The sequence below is a fragment of the Mustelus asterias genome, chromosome 18 (genome assembly GCF_964213995.1).
Source record: "Mustelus asterias chromosome 18, sMusAst1.hap1.1, whole genome shotgun sequence".
NCBI classification, from domain to species: domain Eukaryota; kingdom Metazoa; phylum Chordata; class Chondrichthyes; order Carcharhiniformes; family Triakidae; genus Mustelus; species Mustelus asterias.
This window is the reverse complement of record NC_135818.1, coordinates 59,667,187-59,691,419: the sequence shown is the minus strand read 5'-3', so window position 1 is coordinate 59,691,419 and position 24,233 is coordinate 59,667,187. Positions and strand designations below refer to the sequence as shown.

General features: G+C 43.4%; 1 protein-coding gene across 13 annotated transcripts in view; it reads right to left on the bottom strand.

Moving 5' to 3' along the window:
• Positions 1-440: 440 nt before the first annotated feature.
• The window catches only part of LOC144507197 (ena/VASP-like protein), a 239,930-nt gene continuing 216,137 nt past the window's right edge, over positions 441-24,233 (bottom strand). For 4 of the 13 annotated variants that reach the window (XM_078234108.1, XM_078234106.1, XM_078234105.1 and 1 more), the window contains 8 exons: positions 20,613-20,851; positions 17,367-17,503; positions 14,425-14,485; positions 13,891-13,951; positions 10,393-10,453; positions 2,373-2,442; positions 2,129-2,186; positions 685-1,345 (listed from right to left, as the gene is read on the bottom strand). In XM_078234108.1, coding sequence (XP_078090234.1) covers positions 1,308-1,345; positions 2,129-2,186; positions 2,373-2,442; positions 10,393-10,453; positions 13,891-13,951; positions 14,425-14,485; positions 17,367-17,503; positions 20,613-20,851 — 725 coding nt within the window. In that variant the 3' untranslated portion in view covers positions 685-1,307. Of the gene's footprint in view, positions 1,346-2,128; positions 2,187-2,372; positions 2,443-7,211; positions 7,278-10,392; positions 10,454-13,890; positions 13,952-14,424; positions 14,486-17,366; positions 17,504-20,612; positions 20,852-21,644; positions 22,530-24,233 lie in introns of all 13 variants that reach the window. The other 9 variants (XM_078234097.1, XM_078234095.1, XM_078234096.1 and 6 more) reach the window with 4 other exon arrangements.

Sequence of the window (24,233 nt, the reverse complement as noted above, 5' to 3'; positions counted from 1 at the left end):
TCTTTATTAAACCCTTTCTTTGATTCATAAGTTGGAGTAAGTTTTGTTATTTTTATTGTCTGCTTTTGAAGAGTCCCTTTCGAAGAAACACTAACCACTGTGCCACCGTGCTGGCCCATTTTGCAGATATTATGAATTTGTTTGCAATCTAGCTGTTTTCTTCAGTTGCAAGACACTGAACCACACTGGTGTGTACATTTTAAAGTGCAGCTGAATCTTTCTACCCACTTCTGCAATGTAATTGATACATTATTTGAAAGAACATGGATATCCATTTTATGGCAATGGAGTTTAAACACTTCCTCACCATAGGAAGGTTATCAGAATCTTTTCCATTTAAAGAGCCTTTGGTTAATGCTGGCTCAGTGCCCAGTGAAACAGAAAGGCTGGCAATCAACACAAAGATGTGCACTTAGTTTCAGCAGATAAACACACAGTTTCACTTAAGTATTGTCTTTTTATAGAACAGAACCAAGTTGACAGCTAACTCGGGGCAGCAAAAGAGACGCTTAACAGTCCCAGCTCCCCTGAGGACTCGATTAATCTAATTCAATTGATAGAACAGTTTGTGAGGCGCTGTTTAGCTGGAAATGCTTTGACAAACTGCACGTCAAAATATTTCGGTGCAATTTGAATAGTTCTGTATCACCGGTATTGTAACATGGACACAGACACTTTGGTGTTGATGTACCTTGTTTTAATAAGGTTTGAAAGATCTGTTGAGAAATCAGTTACCATTTTTCATTGTCATATCACAACTTTTACAAGTTTCTGCTTTTTCAGTGATGCTACAAGGATCTTTGTTGGCAAAGAATTGTTCAAAACAGAGTCAAAAATACTGTGGTAACGTCTGAAGGTAGAAATAACTGAACTTTTATCCTACTGAAAGCAAAATGTGTGCGTGAGTGTGTGCCTGTGGGTGTGTATATAAGCTCTTATCTAAAAACATAATCTAGAAGTAATGTAAACCTTTAAATAAGCTAATAAAAAATTACAAAGGCTAACATAAAACAGATGTGCAATTCTTTTTTGTAAAACCTAGAAAATAAGATCCACAAGTATTAAAATTATTGAAAGTTTTTTTTTGTTGTTTCGGAGAATTATTAAGACTTTTCATGTGAAGCAGATCCAAGGCAGTAAGCAGCAGCGCGTATTGAGTCCACTAATCAATGAAAGGTTTAAAAGCGACCATGACATTCAGTGCATAGCTTCTTTCTTAGTCATCTTCCACACAATCCTCCACACAGCTGTCTCTCATCTTCCCAGATCCCTTTGAGTACTTCCCACATTCCCAAGTGCAAAATTTATTACGTTGTACTGATTCTGCTCAGTTCTTGTCTAATGGCTGTAAAAAAAAACGAGAGTTGACGTTAATAGGAATGCAGCAGCTTATTGTTCTGTTAGCTATTGGCAGGGAAATAATGGTTGACATTATTATTCATTATAGTTCAGCGGCCAATATTCAAACCTCTTAAGGTCGCAAAAAAGCGACCAGTGCACATGCGTTTGCAATACCAAGAATGAATTTTGAAAAAAAAGATGCAGAGAAACCTCTAAATTGATGCAGTTTGCGCTAACAGATACTTTGCACACCTCTCATGTGAATTGGACATAAGCGCCACTGTGCTGGTGAAGGTGAATTGTTTTGAAGTTTGGATGGCAGGAGGTCCAGTTTTCCATCGTTCCACTAAGGGGCAGCAGTGAACCACTTTACTCAGCTCGCAAAATATAATTACCGCACAAAGTTTTTCTCTCCCCAAAGACATGTGTTTAGATCCCCGTTAAGGAACAGCCAAGAATTTATCAAGTACTAACATTTCACCTCTGCTTTCTAAATGATGGAAATTCTGATCAAGTTTGACGGAGGTGGGGGGATAAATTTCAAGGTGCAAGGGACCATCATCTTAAAGGAAAGAGCACGGCATGGAACCTGATGCTTGCTGGTACTTTTCAACTCCCCCCTACCGACTAAAAGTTATCCATGAAGGCCTTGACTTCTCAACCTTGACCCTCAGGTTAAATCACCACCAGTCAGCTTTTCCCCCTCTAAGGGGAGAGCAGCTTGTGGTCATCTGGGAATATGGCAACTTTATTGTTTATCACAGTCAAGAATAAATACAATACCCACCATCAATAATCTCTTCCTTCACCTTGTGCAACTCCTTTACGACTTCCTCCAGTATTTCCTGTGAAATTAGATAAATGCAAGCTTATTTTTACAAGGTGCAGGAAAGGTTCCTTTCCCGTACATTTTGACAGGGCAGGGCAGTTCAAAGTAAGATTTGTTATTATCCCGAAGATCAACAAATGGGAATTTTTTTCCCCCATAGAAACATTTAACCTCTTTAGTTTTAAGTACCCGGGTTGCATACCTGCTTCAATCGATCAAAATCTAAGGCATCTGTGACCACGTCGTTACTGGTGCCGCTCCCTGGTTTCAGTCTACAGGGTTAGGGAACAAATAAAGCGCAGACATTACTGTGGGTTCCAATGCTTAGTTGCATCTCAGGTACTGTAAGATGTGCAGCAGCAAGAGGCACTGGATTAGCGTTCTCACAGGGAAGGCAAGGCGATTTTACTAACAAGTCCTCCTTGAAGCTAGAATTTACATTTCAATAGCATGGCTGTGCCAGTGCCGGTTGGCATGGTGACCTGTGGCAGTATAGCTGCGGACTAATCTGGGACTGGAGGGATCATCTCTGAACAAAATCCTTCCATCTGTCCGGCCAAGAGAGTGAATGGAAATCAGTTCGACCCCTGACACCCCCAGCCCTCCCTCAAAAGCCAAAAGAGTAGAATGCTACAATTAAGTGCTCCATCTGTTCTACATGTATGTTTTGGTTTGAATACATTTCATATGTCCCACCAGCAAAGGAGACGGATAGAAACAGGAAGGGAGGCTGGATGGAGAGAAAATGTTTGAGTATGAAACCGTTATCAAGGAGATTGGAATGTGATTGGTTTGTATCAGTGCTACAACATCATTATCTTTCTTCCCCCACACAGTGCTGGCAAATAGTTACTGCCAACAAGATTTTTAATTAAACTTTTCAGTAAATACCAGCCTCTTGATTAAAATCAGATAACTGAGTATCCTGGGTTTCAAAGGAATCAACACTTCTCCAATAAGGATCTCTGGGGCATCTTCAGGATGTAGTTGGTATATTATTTCCTCCATATTTCCATTAGAAATTCTCATGTTCGCAGCTATAATGGGTGGGATTTTCTGGCCCCTATGCTGTGTTCGGACGTGCTGAGGCGGAGTTCAGCCGCCCAGACAAAGGTCCACTGATTTCCTGCAGGACCGAGCGGGCCCGAAAAATAACCAGCTAGTGAAACCTGCCTACCTGCACTTGTGGACCCCAGTCCAACGCCGGCATCCCCACATCATACCTGCACTCGTCACATCATATTTACAATCTGGAGGAGCTATAGTGCCATGAAGTGGCCGGAGGCTATAATTACAGTGTGACAAATTTACACTGGCAGTTTCCATTCTAAATTTGGAAATGGAATTTATAGCAGAAATATAAAAATAAAAACAATGTTGTAGCTTAAAAATAAGGGCTGAATTGTGTCTATGCACCATGGTCCAATTAACTCCCACTCTAATGTGGACTGCAATGTCACGGGCAATCAATTAGTATAAAATGAATGACATCGGGAGTTTTTCTCAACATTGCATCACATCTGAAGACAGGTTCATCTCATTTTAAAGCAATAAAAATGTTAATCTTTTGCCCAGCTTGATCGCTTTGTAACCACTAGGATGCAGTGTGGCTTGGTTGTATGGCTTGACTCTCCATGTAACATTATCTTTTTCTGGAGAAATGCCTCACCTCTGCTTGGTAGCCTTTCAGATGATTGATTTAAATTGGAGCTGTGTGTGTAGTAATGAGAGAGGCTACATTCTCCAGTTGACAAAAGGCACACCAGTGTAATAATACTACCGGGTCACTTCAGAGTCAGACGCAAGCAACAATCTCTACATAGTGGTGGGCACAGACTGTCCTGCTGGCTGCACCATCCGCAAATAATGCACAGCTGCACATTGTCAAATTGTTCCGCAGGATGTACAAATGCCAACAGCAAGGTTAAATGATTTTCAGTTGGATCATTATATAGGGGCGAGGAAGCCATGGAGTACCTGGGGAAGTTGATGAATTCATATTAATGGAACCATCTCTGTGGTCGATGCCTTCTGGAAATTATTCAAATATTATTTGGAACCAGGGGGCTTATAGGAGGGATGACAGGAATAACTTCTGTCCTAAAGTTCCTCGGAAGTGTTAAAGCTCCAGGAATACTCAATTGGGGAGGTTGATGGAGCAACAACACCCGAAGCTACCGCTTAATAAGCTTATCAACGAGTTCTTCAGTTTGAGAAAATGATTTGAGTGAAATGGAATTGTTTTAATTGCGATGGGATTTTTAAAAAAATTCATTCGTGGGTGTCGCTGCCTGGCCAGTATTTATTGTAAGAACATAGAACATAGAACAGTACAGCACAGAACAGGCCCTTCGGCCCACGATGTTGTGCCGAGCTTTATCTGAAACCAAGATCAAGCTATCCCACTCCCTATCATCCTGGTGTGCTCCATGTGCCTATCCAATAACCGCTTAAATGTTTCTAAAGTGTCTGACTCCACTATCACTGCAGGCAGTCCATTCCACACCCCAACCACTCTCTGCGTAAAGAACCTACCTCTGATATCCGTCCTGTATCTCCCACCACGAACCCTATAGTTATGCCCCCTTGTAATAGCTCCATCCACCCGAGGAAATAGTCTTTGAACGTTCACTCTATCTATCCCCTTCATCATTTTATACACCTCTATTAAGTCTCCCCTCAGCCTCCTCCGCTCCAGAGAGAATAGCCCTAGCTCCCTCAACCTTTCCTCATATGACCTACCCTCCAAACCAGGCAGCATCCTGGTAAATCTCCTCTGCACTCCTTCCATCGCTTCCAACTCCTTCCTATAGTGAGGTGACCAGAACTGCACACAATATTCCAAATGTGGTCTCACCAAGGTCCTGTACAGTTGCAGCATAACCCCACGGCTCTTAAACTCCAACCCCCTGTTAATAAAAGCTAACACACTACAGGCCTTCTTCACAGCTCTATCCACTTGAGTGGCAACCTTTAGAGATCTGTGGATATGGACCCCAAGATCTCTCTGTTCCTCCACAGTCTTCAGAACCCTACCTTTGACCCTGTAATCCACATTTAAATTTGTCCTACCAAAATGAATCACCTCACATTTATCAGGGTTAAACTCCATTTGCCATTTTTCAGCCCAGCTTTGCATCCTATCTATGTCTCTTTGCAGCCTACAACAGCCCTCCACCTCATCCACTACTCCACCAATCTTGGTGTCATCAGCAAATTTACTGATCCACCCTTCAGCCCCCTCCTCTAAGTCATTAATAAAAATCACAAAGAGCAGAGGACCAAGCACTGATCCCTGCGGCACACCGCTAGCAACCTGCCTCCAATCCGAAAATTTTCCATCGACCACCACCCTCTGTCTTCGGTCAGACAGCCAGTTGCCTATCCAATCGGCCAACTTTCCCTCTATCCCACACCTCCTCACTTTCATCATAAGCCGACCATGGGGGACCTTATCAAACGCCTTACTAAAATCCATGTATATGACATCAACTGCCCTACCTTCATCAACACACTTAGTTACCTCCTCAAAAAATTCTATCAAATTTGTGAGGCACGACTTGCCCTTCACGAATCCGTGCTGACTATCTCGGATTAATCCGCATCTTTCTAAATGGTCGTAAATCCCATCCCTAAGGACCCTTTCCATCAATTTACCAACCACCGAAGTAAGACTAACCGGTCTATAATTACCAGGGTCATTTCTATTCCCTTTCTTAAACAGAGGAACAACATTCGCCATTCTCCAGTCCTCTGGCACCATCCCCGTGGACAGCGAGGACCCAAAGATCAACGCCAAAGGCTCTGCAATCTCATCCCTTGCCTCCCAAAGAATCCTAGGATACATTTCATCAGGCCCAGGGGACTTATCGACCTTCAGTTTATTCAAAACTGCCAAGACATCCTCCCTCCGAACATCTATTTCCTCCAGCCTATTAGCCTGTAACACCTTCTCTTCCTCAAAAACATGACCCCTCTCCTTGGTGAACAACACCAGGTTAAAGTCCAACAGGTTTATTTGGTAGCAAAAGCCACACAAGCTTTCGGAGCCCCAAGCCCCTTCTTCAGGTGAGAACTTCAGGTGAACTTCTCACCTGAAGAAGGGGCTTTGGGCTCCGAAAGCTTGTGTGGCTTTTGCTACCAAATAAACCTGGTGTTGTTAAACTTCTTACTGTGTTTACCCCAGTCCAACGCCAGCATCTCCACATCAGTATTTATTGCCCATCCCAAGTTGCTCTTGGAGGGCAGTTGAGAGTCAACCACATTGCTGTGGCTCTGGAGTCACATGTTGGCCAGACCATGTGAGGGCGGCAGATTTCCTTCCCTAATGGACATCAGTGAACCAGCCGGGTTTTTCCAACAATCAGCAATGGCTTCATGGTCATCAGTAGATCCTTAATTCCAGATTTTTTTATTGAATTCAAATACCACCATCTGCCGTGGCGGGATTCAAACCCAGGTCCCCAGAACATTAGCTGAGTTTCTGGATTAATAATCTAACGATAATACCACTTGCCTCCCCCTTCTTTGCACAGATTCTTTTAAACGTGTAAAGAGGTTCTCGTATGGAGGTTACACTGACGTGGAAAATAAGAACTAACAGAATTGTTGAATGAAGAGAGAGCTGTCATGTTTGGTTTATAGACAAGCTGAGTAAAGAATGGAGTGACTCAGGTGGCTGAATTATTTAGATTTTGGTTCCCTATGGCTGCACACGTGTTCCTGCCATTTTTAACATGATCTGGAGTTTTAAATCAGTGTTAATTATTTAATTGTATATCCTTCTAAGTAGAGCTTCATTAACTGAACAGGTTTTTGAGTCCATGTGAAGCGGGACTTTAATCTTCGGTTGGATGCACACACGAGATAGCACATTGACAAACATTGGCTTTGGCAAGGAAGAGCAGTTGAAGCAAGCTGTTAAATAAAGCAGTAGGTGCCAGTATATAGTTCTGGATATCCAGCCTGCAGATGACAAGGAGATGTGCATCCGTGAACGGATAAGCTGAAAAAGGATTGAAACTCTTGCATTCATTTATACCTAGGAGATGAAAGATGAGACTGCACAACATTCTTAACTTCAGGACTCTTCGTCATGAATGCATTTCTAAAACAATAGAATGGAGTTAGAAAAAGGTGAACGCAATATTCTTCTAAAATAGAAATGCAAGAATTATCATTGAATCCCTACAGTGCAGAAGGAGGCCATTTGGCCCATCGAGCCTGCACCGACAACAACCCCACCCTATCCCCGTAACCCCACATATTTACCCTGCTGATTCCCCCAAAACTAGGGTCAATTTATCCTGGCCAATCAACCTAACCCGCACATCTTTGGACTGTGGGAGGAAACCAGAGCACCCGGAGGAAACCCACACAGACACGGGGAGAACGTGCAAACTCCATGCAGATGGTGATCCAAGCCAGGAATCGAACCTGTGTCTCTGGTGCTGTGAGGTAGCAGTGCTAACCACTATGCCACCATGCTGCCCGTGTTCTTGAACTTAAAAGGCCATTGAGCATGAATTAATTTAAACTCCTGTGACTATATTAAAAAAACCAAAATATATATTGTCCATCCTCAGACTTTCAGGCAGTGGGAGCTCCATAACTGCTCAACCACTGATGCGCATCTGTCAGGGAATCACCTCAGTTAGTGAATGCATGGATTGCCTAGTCATTGCACTGCAGATAATATTAGGGGCAGGAAAGGAGATAACAGCAACTTAAAATACTTCATTGTGATTGTAACAAAGTTAAAAATCTTTGTCACTAATCATTGAAACTTAGCTCTGGTAATATTTCCAGCATTTTTGTTATTTATCACTTTGATGCATGTATCTGACACTAATGTGTGTTGCATGGTTAAGAGGAGAGGTGGGGGGCAGTTAGCTCAATCGGCTAGACGGCTAGTGTGTAGTTCCGATTAATGGCAGCGACCTGGGTTCGATTCTCAATCGGATTGAGGTAGATTAGGGATCCTGAGTGTGGTCGGCAGTGCACAAGACAGCTGGGCACCAAAGCCAAAACTACATTCCAGCTATCGCACATCACTTCACCACAGACAGCCATCGGCAGCCCCACTCTGCCAGCGACTCAGCTGGAAGTGATGCAGTGCTGTTGCTCCTGGTGTCTCCCAGCCTTGTCTATAGGCCGCTTTTACTGTTGGCAATTTGGCTTTTGACTCCGGGTGAAACTATAAACCTGCTGCTGGAGACCAGCAATACAATTTGTCACTCACTGGCCTCTGCTGATGGAGAGCTTCTAGCAGTCAGAACAAGAATTGTGAATTGCACAATTTAACTGTGAATCCATCCCTCCATCAGGTAGGTTAGACTCCACAACACGGGGAGCTCCAGGCTTTGAGAAGCAGTTTCAAAATATAAATAAGACACACGACGTGAGACTAGTTACCACTATCTATCCAGATGTTGACTAGCAGTGTGAAAATGGAACAAGACCAATTGCTTCTTCTGCATTGTTTTTATGGGCTGCACAGTGGTTAGCACTGCTGCCTCACAGCATTAGGGACCCAGGTTCAATTCCCAGCTTGGGTCACCGTCTGTGTGGAGTCTGCATGTTCTCTCCGTATCTGCGTGGGTTTCCTCTGGGTGCTCCGGTTTCCTCCTACAGCCTAAAAGATGTGCTGGTTAGATGCATTGGCCATGCTAAATTCTCCCTCAGTGTAGCCGAACAGGTGGCGGAGTGTGGCGGTTTTCACAGTAACTTCATTGCAGTGTTAATGTAGGCCTACTTGTGACACTAATAAATTAACTTTAGTTGCTCTTAACAGAAAATGATATTAAGCCTCATCATGTTTTTGAATGCTGGTCATACTCATGATGATAGCAGTGCTGGCAACACTGAATATCTCCATTGTATTAGGGTAGGTAAAGGATAGGTACAAAGGTACTCTGCAGATTGTTCCAGATGTGCAATATGACAAGTGTATCCAGGAATTGAACCCCATTCCTACAAGAAATGTACAAGAATTATATTGTTACTTTTTGTATCGTGCCTTCTGAAATACTGGACAAATAAAGAAGAAAGATTTAAATTTATGTATCACCTTTCACTATATTAGGATGTCTCAAAGGGCTCCACAAACCGGGAGGTACATTTGAACTGTACTCAACATGTAACATAGGGAAACACAGCAATTTGGACACAGCAAGATCCTAGAAAATAATATTATAATGACCAGATAATCTATTTTAGTAGTCTTGATTGAGGGATAAATATTGGCCATGATACCAGGAGAACCATTCTACTCATCTTTGAATCATCTGTGGAATCTTTGACATCCACCCGAGAGGGTAAAGGATTAACAGTTTAATGTCGCATGCCAAAGGCAGAATATTCAGCAATGCAGTGCTGCATTGAAGAGCCGGACTGGATTATGTACTCAAGTCTCTGGAGCGGGACTTGAACTGACAGCCTCTGACTCCGAGGTGAGTGTGCTAGTCAGGACTGACACCAAGTCTTATTACTCGGCTCACTAAGCTTACCAGGTTCTCAAATGTCAGATTGTGAGCACATTACATACCCACTTAACACTACAAAGCAGAAATACAATGCCAGATATGAGTGAGTCTCATGGGCCAACCCCTGGGTCAACTGTAAAACAGAATTTCATCTGCATTATTTTTAACCCCCCCAGGCTCGGATGAGAACACTATTTCACACCAGCATGGTGTCTGCCTTTATTTTGCAATAAAACTTTTGCAGCGTTTTCACCCACTGTGCCAAAACAGGCCAAAATAACCTGTGACTGAATTCAGACAGCTTGCCAGGTGCAATTCATTCCGTGAATGTTAGGTTCAGACCCTCTGGGCGGAATTTTCCCGTCCCTCCTGCCACGGGAATTGTAGTGGGCAGGGGGTGGACCATGCAAAGGTCCGTTGACCTCAGATGGGATTTTCCGGTCTTGGGGCGAGCGTGGCCAGGAATCCTGCCCATGGCCTCACTCGAGCGAGACCGGAAATTCCCGCCCGAGGCCAATGGAGATTCCCATTGTCGGACACTCGCCTGCTGCGATTCTGTGGCGGGCGACAGGTAGAGTTCCGCCCATTGTATTTTTCCAAAATGGACACGCACAGATTATAGGTCGGTTGTAACTGTGCAGCATACTCAAGGATTATACAACAGTTCTGATTACTAAACCATTAAATAAAGAACTAGTTTCACAACCTCAAAGTTACATCCGTCCTTTAACTGCTCACCTTGAGAGAGTTCCTGGCTTTTCTGCAGAGTTGGCCCTTTCCCATGGTTTTTTACCAGTATCTGTTGAAAAATAGTAAACACCATTTGTAGGCCCATCTGGATTGATCTTTTCAAGTCAGAGATGCCGACGACATTCAAAGAATCTGATCATTGACTGTAAATTTCTAAACACACAAAAAAAAAATTACTGGACGTTACTGCACCTCGCTCTGAAGGGCTTATAGCCCACCTTAAGCAGAGCCACTACACCAAACGCTTCTTTTTCCCAGGAGCTAAAAGGTTCATAGATATTTATTTCTTTATGTTAGGGAGCAGCTTTCCTGTCGTGAGGTCTGTGCCATATGGTAACAGTACGGACAGCTGCCTTTCAGGCTGTCCTGCAGCTAAGTGCTGATCCAGCCCAAATGTGGGATTTGCATTGTGACAAATTCAGTGATCTTTACTTGCAGAAATAGATGTCAGATTCCAATACTAATTTCAAACATTAGTATTATTACCGGGAAGGTAAAGCCACTGATTGAGTAGGTGTTCGACCCCTAGGTACTTAGAATCGCTCCACTGTATTTATGGCAGCGTGACCTCAAACCAGGCTTCAATCCAAAAGAAATCTGTGCATGCGAACAGGGCTTTATTGTCCTCTGTACAAACATGCCAAGCTGCACTCCTACATATAATTTTAGCATTTGTTCCCAATTTTAGCATTTGTTCCTCAAATTCATTCAGTTTCATCATTAAGTAACAAAGTATTCAAGATCTAAGGAATTCATTTATGACTTATTTATGATAGTGGTTAGCACTGCTGCCTCATAGTGCCAGGGACCCGGGTTCGATTCACTGTCTGTGGGGAGTCTACATGTTCTCCCCGTGTCTGCATGGGTTTCCTCCAGGTGCTCCGGTTTCCTCCCATATTCTGAAAGACGTGCTGGTTAGGTGCATTGACCCGAACAGGCACCGGATTGTGGCGACCAGGGGAATTTCACAGTAACTTCATTGCAGTGTTAATGTAAGCCTTACTTGTGACTAATAAATAAACTTTAACTTTATTGAAAAGGATTAAAGATCTCACTGGGAGATGTGAATATTGTTTAAAAGATAAATAGGTGACCTTGGGAAAGTGTGACTATTAGAAATACTTGTGATGTTCCCATCAATAAAACGAGCAGAGCTTTAGGCCGGAATTATCCAGAAGCCCCGCGGTGGGCTTTCCTGAGACAGAGACGATCTGTCAATGACTACTGGCCGGATGTTCCAGTCCCGATGTAGTCATAGGCAAATTGAATAGCTCGCCTGTCCCACCACTGGAATCCGCGGAGGGGGTGGACTTCGATGGGAAGGCCTGAAAAACCCGGCCCTTGGGCTATCACTTGCTAAGGTTAAATTAGGGCAGGTACAACTCAGGGAAATGATTGAAAAGATACTGATGGAGCTAGCAAGTGGCACAGTGGTAAGAGTCCTCATCAAGGAAAATAATAATAGGTCCAAAGTGTCACATACATGAGAATTACCTCCAAGATAAAAGCAAAATACTGTGGATGCTGGAATCTGAAATAAAAACAAAAGCTGCTGGAAAATCTCAGCAGGTCTGACAGCATCTGTGGGGAGAGAATAGAGCCAACGTTTCGAGTCTGGATGACCCTTCGTCAGAGCTGAGATGAGTTAAAGGAGAAATTGTTGAGTGAGAGAAGCAGTTCTGCCAGACGGAGGAGAGTGGTGGAGGATAGGGATTGTTCAAACTTGTTTGAGGAAGAAGCGAAGAGCTTTGAAGCCATCCTGATGGGGAATGGAGGTGCAGAGGGATTGGACATCCATTGGGAAGAGGAGGCGATTAGGCCGGGGAACTGGAAGTTGTTGATATGGCGTAGGACATCGAAGGAATCGTGGATGTAGGTGGGAAGGGACTGGACAAGAGAAGAGAGAAAATGGATTCAAGATAGGAGGAAATGAGCTTGATGGGACAGGAACAAGCTGACATGATGGGCCTACTGGGGCAGTCCTGTTTGTGGATTTTGGGAAGGGGGCTATCCGGGATTGGGAGACTATGAGGTTGGAGGCTGTGGAGGGAAGATCTCCGAGGGGATGAGGCATTGACAGTCCTGGAAACAGTGACTTGATATTTGATGGTCGGGACGTGGTCCGGGGGGAGGTAGGAGGATATGTCCGAGAATTGGCGCTCAGCCTCTGCAAGGTAGAGGTCCGTATGCCAGACAACAACAGCACTGCCCTGGTCGGCGGGTTTGATGACAAGCTCAGGGTTGGTCTGAAGAGAGCGAAGTGCAGTAAGAATTACTGCCAAACTCAAATTAAGGGATAGCTCTAAATAATTTTTTCTAATATACTTCCAGCATCTAGGAAAGGCAGTCAAGGTGGGGAAGGGGGTGGAGTTCACGAGAAAATTGAGGACCTAATGTCAAACATGGTGTGAAATACTACTCTTGTAAATACTTTTAGAACAAAAAGGACTGGTATGGAGAGTCTGGCCAGGACGAAATCAGGCAGGAACAACGAGGTTTGCAAACAATGTGGTGGCAGCAATCAAGAAACATTTAACTAGTTGGAGTTGGGAGAGTTGGGCAGTGAAAAGAAGCAAACTTCAGATGAAACATATAGCAAAATAGAGAGTAGCCGAACAGCTCGATATGAATAATGATATCCAGAGTGACTACAAGAACCAGAGACTTGCAACTGGCACACAATGAGGCAAGGTGAAAGGAGGCAAATGTGTAAAATGAATTGTTACATGAATACTGGGGAGTATTCAAAATCAGAATGCAGAGTGGGAGGCTGTGGTGGCATTCGGGAACTATAATGTAGTGGTAATGATAGGAACACAGCCAAGTCCAACGCAGGATCCAGCACACACAAGGCCACAGAATTCAGTTGCTTCACAGTCATATTTTCAGAGCTATGGGTTGCTGCATGTTCACACTTTGGAATGTGGGAGGAAACCGGAGCACCCGGAAGAGATGTGCACGTTAGGTGGTTTGGCCATGGTAAATTGCCCCTTAGTGTCAGCGGGATTAGCAGGGTAAATACATGGGTTTACAGAGATAGGGCCTGGGTGTTGTTCGGGGCAGGCTCGATGGGCCAAATGGTTCCCTTCTGCACTGTAGAGATTCTATGATTTTGTGCCCGCTGCTCAGGTGTACGGTAGCACGAGGTTTGTGTGCTTACTGCACTGGAAGCAACAGGCAAGGGTTAATTCTGCATAGTGACCCCACTCCCTTTCCAAGCCGAGTGAATTTTGTGATGAAAGGCTGTGTGAAATATACAAAGGCTGAAATCGCTCGCCCTTGTTCGTGGCTGGGATTGCCTGGTGCCGCTGAGAGCGAATGGAATTTTGGCTGGAACGCCAAATTTTCCATTCTCGCTCGCAACGGGTCCCACCACAGACGAGACTGGAGAATCCCACCCATATACAACATTTTCAAAATATCTGTGACATCCTATCCTTCAAATTATCCACACATTCATAACACCGCAAAGAATAGTTTATTCACCTGTTGAATTCTGCAGACCGGGAGCCCGTGTACTGGGTGAAGGTGAAGAGTTTGCTTCCTCCTGGTTAAAGTAATAATAAGAAGAATGACTCTTGTCAAATGAAAGTGTTTCTACTGTTCTTGTTAACTGGTGCAGATGCTGTTTCAGAGTATTCTAGGCACAGTAAGAAGTCTCACAACACCAGGTTAAAGTCCAACAGGTTTATTTGGTAGCACGAGCTTTCGGAGCACTGCCCCTTCATCACCTGATGAAGGAGCAGCGCTCCGAAAGCTCGTGCTACCAAATAAACCTGTTGGACTTTAACCTGGTGTTGTGAGACTTCTTACTGTGCCTACGCCAGTCCAACGCCGGCATCTCCACATCAGAGTATCACATTTGCGTCCTTTTGTCAGTTAGATACAACACGACTTTCTAGAGCATGTCAGTAATACAATTGCTTGCTTGTTAAGTTCACTGAAATACAATTAAGTAAATCTGATTCGGAAGCTAATACAAGATTATGAATGCAATCAATCTAATAGCTGATTACACACATTCTGGCTCTCCTCCTCTTTCTTGTCACTTGTTTTATCCGTTTGTTGGGCAGCTTTCCTCCTGAAAGGAAAAGATAAGAAAAAAACACTTTTGAGTCCTCTGTTATAAAAATGATTGGTTTGATTGAAATGTGACTGACGTGAGTTTTTCTCCACTCTGAGGTGACAGTGCTGGTGAACTGAAATGTTCCTCACTGTTTGTAAGCAGTGCAGTCCTACCCACTCAAGGCAACATGCTGGAGATCATTCCAACTTTGCTGGCGTGTGTGTTTTTTCTTGACATAAGTGAGAACATTCAGCATTTTTCTATTTCAATTCTGCCGCACCCCATCTTTCAGCGTTGCCATAATCATGTTCCCCGTAGTGATAGTCAGCTCACTCTTGAAAGCCAAGATTAAAGCCAAATTCTGCAGATGCTGGCGGAGAGTGCTGGGAACATCTCAGCAGGTCTGGCGGCATCTGTGGAGAAAGAAACATTGGTCGGAACTCTCCCAGCTCGCCCGACACGGAATCGGAGCGGGCGAAGGTCCGACAATGGAAATCTCCATTGACCTCGGGCGAGAATTACCGGTCTCACCCGAGCAAGGCCATAAAATCCCACCCATTTACATTCCGAGTTGAATATTCAGAGTATTCCATTAACTACTCTGCGTCCTTTCGTCACTTAGAAAAGTGATATTGATTTGATTTGATTTATTATTGTCACATGTATTGGTATACAGTGAAAAGTATTGTTTCTTGCGCGCTATACAGACAAAGCAAACTGTACATAGCGAAGGAAAGGAGAGGGTGCAGAATGTAGTGTTACAGTCATAGCTAGGGTGTAGCGAAAGATCAATTTAATATAAGGTATGTCCATTCAAAAGTCTGATGGCAGCAGGAAAGAAGCTGTGTTTCTTCTCATGTTCTTGGACTTTAGGGAGTTGGAAGCAGCATGAAGGTGTCTTGGGAATCTACAATTGTTGCCGAAGACATGAAAAGTCCTCAGAACGGCAGGCAGAGGGCATAATTTGCCTTTTCTCAAAGGATAGGTGAAAAGATCACAGTCACAAGTATTAACACATGCACAATGATGCACAGAGGTTTGTCCTCCTGTGTTTTGAATCTCTGATTTACCCTCACTCACTCCCATTTACCCGCCCTGATGCACTAGTCATGCTTTTGCCCAATGTGCAAAGCCCTCATGCCAGTAAAGAGCAGGCAATGGGTCATAATAGGCCCTTGATTGCCTTTAGTGGTCTAGCCACTGCTTATGGGCAGGTACAGTAAGGAGTCTAACAACACCAGGTTAAAGTTCAACAGGTTTATTTGGTAGCAAACGCCACTAGCTTTTGCAGCGCTGCTCCTTCGTCAGATGGAGTGGAAATCTGCTCTCCATCCACTCCATCTGACGAAGGAGCAGCGCTCCGAAAGCTAGTGGCGTTTGCTACCAAATAAACCTGTTGGACTTTAACCTGGTGTTGTTAGACTCCTTACTGTGTTTACCCCAGTCCAACACCGGCATTTCCACATTATGGGCAAGTAGCCAGTCCACACCCAACCCGACCTTTCTGAAAGTGATTCCAGCTGGTGATTGTGATACTGAACTGGCACGATGGCCTGACAGTGTCGATTGTGGGTTGACCCATGTCCAATTCCAACTATACGGTCAACTGAAAAATCCTGCCCCAAGAGTTAAGTTTATTCCACCCTGCGTTATTGCCCCTACAGAACTAAGGTGAGACTAACTGGGCAACCATTTCTAGCCCTTCTTTTAATAGGGATGTAACATTTGTCACTCTCCTGTCCTTTCACGCAATTCACTTTCCAGAAACTTTGTGGAAAATATTGCTATGTGCTTTCCTTCCCTTTCCCCCATTCTCCTTCAATACTCTGGGCTGCATAATTTCTGGGCACGAGGCCCCTGTTAATGTTTTCATACAGTTTGCTTTTGAATAGTGATCTTCATTAGTAATTAATTCACACCCTTCTAAAGTCTTACAATGTCCACCCTAAAGCAACACCTCCATCATCCCATTGGTCTCACAACACGATGACTCTCCCCATCTGTAAATGGCCCTACTTTTCTTTGGCTCCCTTGCTTTCATATGTAAACACCCTCACTGTTTCTCTTTATGTTAATTGTCAGCTTAATTTCATACTCCTCATCTACACTAATCTCCCTTCCGGCTATATTTCTATGCTTTTTATATTTCCTGGGGTTTTCCAGGAACTGTCGTGGGCGGGACAGGAAATACGGAGAGGCAGCCAAACATCCGATGACTTTGAAACAGGAACACCCTGACCATAGTTTGTTTAAAACCAATTGTACTTTAACCTTTTTATTTATCCTTGGAAATCTAGTGTTTCATGCACAGTCTTCACTCTCAGTCATAGAGCGCGATCTTACCGGCCGTTCACACCACGCTCCCACTGCAGCAAGGTTGGAGAATCTGGCGCCCAGCCGAATCTCTGTTCACTGCAGCAGGATGGAAAACTCCCACTAGGGTGAACGGTGGTAACATTCTGGCCATACTGTATTTTACCCGTACCTCGTACATCATATGTGTAAATATCACCTAACACTGGCCGACATTTTTAGAACAAGTAAATTCCAACAAGATCAACTCTCATAACATGATGGACCATCTTACTGCAATAAATGTAAATTCTTAATTGTCTGGTTCATTTAGGACAGTAAGAGTTTTAACAACACCAGGTTAAAGTCCAACAGGTTTATTTGGTAGCAAATACCATTAGCTTTCGGAGCGCTGCTCCTTCGTCAGATGGAGTGGAAATGTGCCTGACGAAGGAGCAGTGCTCCGAAAGCTAATGATATTTGCTACCAAATAAACCTGTTGGACTTTAACCTGGTGTTGTTAAAACTCTTACTGTGTTCACCCCAGTCCAACGCCGGCAACTACACATCATTTAGGACATGCCAGCACTAGCTGAGCACATACCGTTTTGCTAGCAGTTTATTCATTTCATCCATTAGTCCGCCTCCTCCTCCTCCAGATGCTGCTGCCCCACAGCTGTTCCGATTGGCCTCACTCTTTGACGCACCCCCGGGACTTGAACTTCCTGAACCATCTTCAGGCTGCACAGAAGTTTAGAAATAAAAATCAAAGAGTAAGGTTTAGGATCTGCATTTACTGTGCGTATTTAATATTAACAGTTCAATCTGCAAATTCTTGTCCTCTCAAGCTATAAATTAATGAAGCTAAAGTTTTACTTTTAATTGTTATTGTGTTAGCATAATTTTTTCACCTTGCTTTTAGCTGACAATCACATTTACAGAGTTGCAAGTGTAAACTCTGGTACCCAACAAGTTACAATTCCAATATCTACAATATTTTTTTTACTGGGTAAGAACAGTGAGTTTCCTAAAAATAAATCAACCTTTTAATTGCACAGGTACTTTCAACATAAGATACAGATACAGGAGGACCGCAGGTTTGTTAATGTTATATACCACTATTCAACAGAGGAGAGGAATAAACTGGGAAACTACAGGGAAGTCAGCCTAACATCAGCAGTAGGGAAAGCATCATCAAAATACATTTTCCTTTGGAAAGACACGAGTTAATCAAGGAGTTCTAGCGTGGAAAAGTTTAAGGCAAATTGTGTCTGATTAACTTGAATCAATTCTTTGATAAAGTAACAGAGAATGCTGGTCAAGTTAGGGCAGTAGATACTGTATTTTGGAAGGCAGCAAAAGGTGACAGAAGAAGCTTGTTGAGAAGATGGAGGCCCGTGAAATTAAGGCGGAAAATGGTGGTGTGGATACTCTGTCTCAGAGGCAGGAACCAAAGGGTGATGGTGGATGGGTGTTTGTCAGCCTAGTGGGTGGTTTGCAATGGCCTTCCTGAAAGATCTGTTTTGGGTTTATTTCCCTTTGTGATTTAATAAGCAACCTAGGTGTAATAAGTCCAGACAGAAGCCCCTTCACCAAAATCTCTTTCTTTACAAGTCTGACAACTGCATACAGAATGCTTTTAGTTAGCAGTCCACACTCGGAGTCCCAGAGGAACTGAAACTCCTGGTTAAATACAAAGCAAGATTGGCCCATCAATTTGGCCCTTAATCAAGGAACTCTTTTCCTGTACCCTCTCTCCGCCAGAGGCTAAATCCAGTTTGGTTAATGTTACCTGACACCTCCTTTCCAGGCCACCCGCCCCCCCAGCCCTTAATCAGGGAGTTCATATTCTAACAGGCCCACCTCAATTGCCTGATTAAAGTCATTATACTAGCCTTGGGTGTAGGGAGCAGCATTATAAAAATCGTAGATGATATGAAACTTGATAAAACGAGAGGATGATGAAATTGGATAGATTGAGTATTGAACTGAAGAACAAAAGGATCAATCAACAGTATCCTATCTGAATTTGAATTCAGTTAATTAATAACTCTGGATTAAAAACTAGCCTCAGTAATGATGTTCATGAAACTAACAGGTTGCCATAAAAACCCATCGGATTCACCAATGTTGTGACGGCCTTTGACCCAGAAGCAGTAATAATAAGGAACATTTTAAATTACCGTGAGAATATCTGGGAATCAGTAATTGTTTTTATAAATGTTTAAAAGGGATGTTTAAGGGTTTGTATCATTTGCAAAGGGTTCAATTGTAATTTTTGGATAATAAGAAATACTGGGCCATGTGACCTGGTGACTCTTGGAAGCAGTACTTACAGGAAGGAAGATCATGTGGTTTCATTTCTATAGCGGGGGGAGAGAACAGAGAAGGTACATTTACAAGGAGTTACGCGTGCAATACAGTTAAAATGGACAGAAAGCTGAAAATAAGTTCAGAGCAGGGATTGTGAACTGGACAATTCTACTGCTACTGCTTCAGTTTTCCCAGAGCCAGCCAGATAGTTTAACGGGGTTTATTGAAGGAATCACATAAAGGGGACTCTGGCATACCTGTGCTATCAACATTGTCATGAACCTAGCTAAGGAGGTTCAACAGGCATGTGACATTTGGCACCATCTCCGGCGAGCTAGGATAGAGTGGGGCTGCCGTTGGAGGTGACTCAAGGGCCAAATCCATTGATGGGAAAGAAAGTGATACCCACATACCAGAGGTTCAGTCGGAAAGAATGGGAGGTTGCACATGATGCTATATTTATGTGGGCAATTGTGCAAGTACTTCCAGGTCTGTGAGTTTCATCCATTATTTTAAGTGAAATTCACCTTTTCGAGTGAGATACCATTTGCTGTTCATTCATATTTAACTTAGGCTGATTCTGATTCATGTTAAAGTAAACGCTACAAAAAGTGACATCTTTTCAGTAAATCTCTTCACTTCAGTTTGGTAGTTTGGCAAATTTGGTTCTTTGGTTTACGGATACCCATGGGAATTGTAACAATGTCCACCTGGGAAGGAAATCTGTTGTCCTTACCTGGTCTGGTAAAGTTGTGGGTGGGAGAGGGGGAGTTGGTGGAGGCAAGAGGTTGGGAGGGTAGAATGTTGACTAAGGGAGTGGGTTTTAGGTTATGGGTTGTGATATTTTTCCCTGAAATATACTTTATTCATAAAATTTAATGTAAAAGTACATTACATGAAGTTCAAAGTTAACATTACATAAAGTGCAAAACAGATCAACATTCAATGTAAATATTAAAATGGTCACTCAGATTTTAATCTGATTATCGCTGACTTGGGTACAAGTTTCTAGTTTTAAAGAAACATTCATTCATGGGAAATGGGTGTCGCTGGCTGGCCAGCATTTTTGCCCATCCCTAGTTGCCCAAGGGCAGCTGAGAGTCAATCACATTGCTGTGGCTCTGGAGTCACATGTAGGCCTGACCAGGTAAGGACGGCAGATTTCCTTCCCTAAAGGGCATTAGTGAACCAGATGGGTTTTTCCAACAATCGTTCCATGGTCTCTCAATTCTGGATATTTTTTATTGAATTAAAATTCCGCCATTTGCCATGATGGGATACGAACCCAGGTCCCCAGAACATTAGCTGAGTTTCTGGATTAATAGTCTAGCGATAATACCACTAGGCCATCGCCACCGCCGCGCCCCCCCCCCCCCCCCCCCCCAATATCTTCTTTTTGGCACTACAAAGACATACAAAATGCACCGCAAACTCATTTTCAAAGATCAGGATGTGACCGCATCACTCACTTATAAAATAGATGTCCTGGTAATTTTACACAACACAAAAGCGTCGGAGAGAAAAGTAAGGCTCCTACCCGGCTAGTTTTCCTCAGCTTGGCTCCAGCCAGGGCTGCCGCTAGACCTGAAGCTGAAGGTCCATCATCACCTCTAGCTCCAGGGCTTCCACAAGCTGGCAATGGAGGAGGAGGGGGTGGTCCGCCTCCAGGTGCTGGCGGAGGCCCTGGTGGCGGTGGAGGTGGTGGAGGACCACCAGCAGGTGGCGGCGGGGGGCACGTCGGCTGTGCCGGGGGTCCTCCAGGAGGAATGGAGGGAACTGAAATGAAAGTAAAAAGAAATGTCAGTATAGTGTTCCACTACCATCAGAAGGGAAGGTCAGAATGTTACCATATGCTGTTAAAACCCCAGTTACTGTCATGTTTAATTCGGTAAAAAATGTTAATGTTTCATTGCACTCTGAAATCGAAGAGAAGGTAGATTTAGAATTTACTTATGTTATCTGGTTAGTCTTTTGGCACAAATTAAATATCATTGGTTAAAATAAAATAGAATAGTGCTTAAGTCCAATATTGAAAAAAATTGGTGTGTCCATTTTCCATTGAGAAAGGGGCCCTTCCCCTGTAATGAAGGCCATTTTAAAGGACCAGCATAATAGATTTTTTATAAATCATTTGTTTGCTTTCTGTTTGTTCCATGCAATACTTTAATTTATTTTACCCCCTCCAGCATCCTCAAGTAAGTCCTACTGCAAGAATCTGTCAATTTTTGATCATTATAAAACTTGGCTGTAGTTGCATTGCACATTCGAATATCCTGTAACCGGAATCCAGATTTCAGACATTTTATTCAGAAAATAAAAGGAAGAAAGCAGGCAATATATTTACTGAATGACATCCCAAAACTAAAACACTTTAAAAAAAATAAAACTTTTAACGTACGTGATACATTCCTTCCATTAAACTAGTCCTTTAAAAAACTGTGCACATCAGCAGGCATTTCAAAATGAACTACTTCTACATTCAAACCAAGCAGAGAGAGGATCAAAAATAGACCAAGAGAGGCAAAAATACACACAGAGGTTGCAGGATTTCCAGCATGACACCACTTACCCGACTGGGTAATGGCAGTTGAAGTAACTGATGTGATGGGAGATGGGGTCTTCTTGGACACCGCTGCCTCAGAGAAAGCAGCGTAAAATGGAGGAGATGTAACAAAGTGAGAGGTTGTCTTGTAAAGCTGCTGTGCAGGGAGTGGCGATGAAGGTGGCAGCGGGGGGTGGATTTGGGAACTGGGAGGACTACTTAAGACTGACACCTGAGATACGGGGGTAGACTCTAAACAGAACGTGAACGATCCCTCTGTATTTTTTACTGGCGATCTGGAGGAGGCCAGGTGAGTCGTTGTGTGAAAATGATCTTCTTGGCCACCGTCCTGGCTTTCCTCAGATGGGGCCACCTGGACCGCAGAATCCATCGGTCTTTTAATCTTGCCGTCGCGCACGTGGATAACAGGAAGAGCGACTGGAATTATGGGCTGTGGGCCAACCGCCCTGTGGGGAGGAGAGGTGATCATCACAGGAGGAGACGGAGGGAGAGGGGAAAAGGGAGCAGACGAATGACAGACTGGTTTAGGAAGCAAAGGCGGAGGGTGGGAGGGAGCAGAAGGGGGGGATAATGGGTTCAGCTTAACGCGCTGGCTCGTGGTCCCACGGTTTGGTTGCACAGGAGAAAACGCAGAGCTTAGGGAAGCGGATAGTTGCGATGCGGGTGCCCTCAGAGGTGCAGAGTCAGTATCTGCGCTGCTGGATCGTAACTGGCAGGGGTCATCGGCAACAAGTATTTTAGGAGAAGCGATCGAATCAAAAGAAGTGGCTCTGGCATAAGATGGAGGCGGGGCAGCACCAGCAGATACAGTCACACTATAATTACTGTATTCAGGTGGCGGAGACTGACTGTGGCAAGGGGAGGGAACAACTTTGATCTGGAGGGTAGAAACTAAGCAACAGAAAAAGAAAGAAGAGAAGAAACAGTAAGTGGAATATATTAGAAATCAAAAAGGAAAAGAGCAACTCAAATTTAAAGCACTTCTACCATAATTATATGTGTTTCAAAATCATGCTGGCAGACAGAGAAAGAGACGTGAATAATCCTTTTTCCACAGTATTTTCACCCCTAAAATAATATTTATTATAATGCACAATATTTAATTTTGGTGAGAAATTAAGCGATCAAAGTGTTGAAAAACTGTTTAGGGATAATGAGGAGCAAATTTTAAAAAACAGCTTCCATTCAATACAAAGTATATTTCATTCATGGCCCGTTTTGCAGCAGTGAAGATGTACTTTTCACACTAACATGGGACTATGAGCTTGGGCTCTGGGAGAGAAGAATCCTTAAAATTATCCAAAAAGTCATAAGAAAAGTTCCATCTGCTGTTTTTAAGGCGGTTATATTAACATCTGACCCATGAGGCGCACTGTTGCCATTTTTAAAATGGTAAATGCTGACATTAGAAATCTTGGTAGAAATGATCATTTTACCCATTTCCCCAGTGAGAAGGAGGTGCATGGCTGCTAAAAGTGACAGGGAAAAGATTGAGAGGGAATGAGATAGAATTGAGCGAGGGAAAGTGGCAGATGAAGTCCTAACCGTGACTTTCACCAAGGACTGTATGAGCCGCACTGCTTCATATGTAATGATGACAGCCAGAAACACGGATATATTGCCTGTATCCTCCAAACTAATATGATGCAAACATATTTTGACATGATACAACTCCACAAAAATCTTGTCACCTCCTACAAACCCATTTACCATGACACATCTCTTTGCTAATGGTCCAGAGGGATGGGAGGAGACGCATTTATACTAATGTTGCCTCACGTTTAATATTTAACATTGCACCTCACTTCCCTCCCACAGTTACCAGTCTTCTGCAACACCATTTCTTGGCCCACATCTTCATCATTCAGCTTTAATAGCAAAGTTGATGAATGAATTTTGTGATCAAATCATGTTGCTACTTCACACTAATTGGTTCTACATACCACTGGTAACACTGGTAACGCCCAATACAGTCAACCTTCACTGATTATCTTTACTTTTCCTTCCTGGGCAGGAGTGGACCATAGATTTTCCTCCAAATGACGACATCATTTCCAACTGTACAGACTGTCAACTAGGATTCATCTGGCTACATGGCAATCGGGAGCATATCAATCACTTTTAAACTGGACAGAACTCCGTCATGATGACAAATGTCCCAGAAGACAAATACCTCAATGCTGCTGAATCATGTCAAATAACTAAACTATTTTGATAGCCTCCAGCCTTTAAATGCTGCTGACGGCAATTCTCTGAAGTGGCTGGAATTATAGGAACTTGGGAACTTAGGAATTAGGAGCAGAAGTAGCAAGTTCAGTCCTTTGAGTCTGCTCCACCATTCAATCAGATCATGGCTGATCTCTCCCTGGTCTGAAATCCACCTCCCGACCTATTCCCCATATCCCTCTTTCCCTTTTTTATTAGAAATATGTCTATTTCCCTCTTGAAACCATTCAACGATTCAGGCTCCACCGCGCTATGGAGCAGCGAGTTCTACAAATTCACAACCTCTCTGAGGGATAGGGTCGTAAAGAGTGCCTTTGGTACATTGGCCTTTATAAATCGGAGTATCGAGTATAAAAGTTGGAGTGTTAT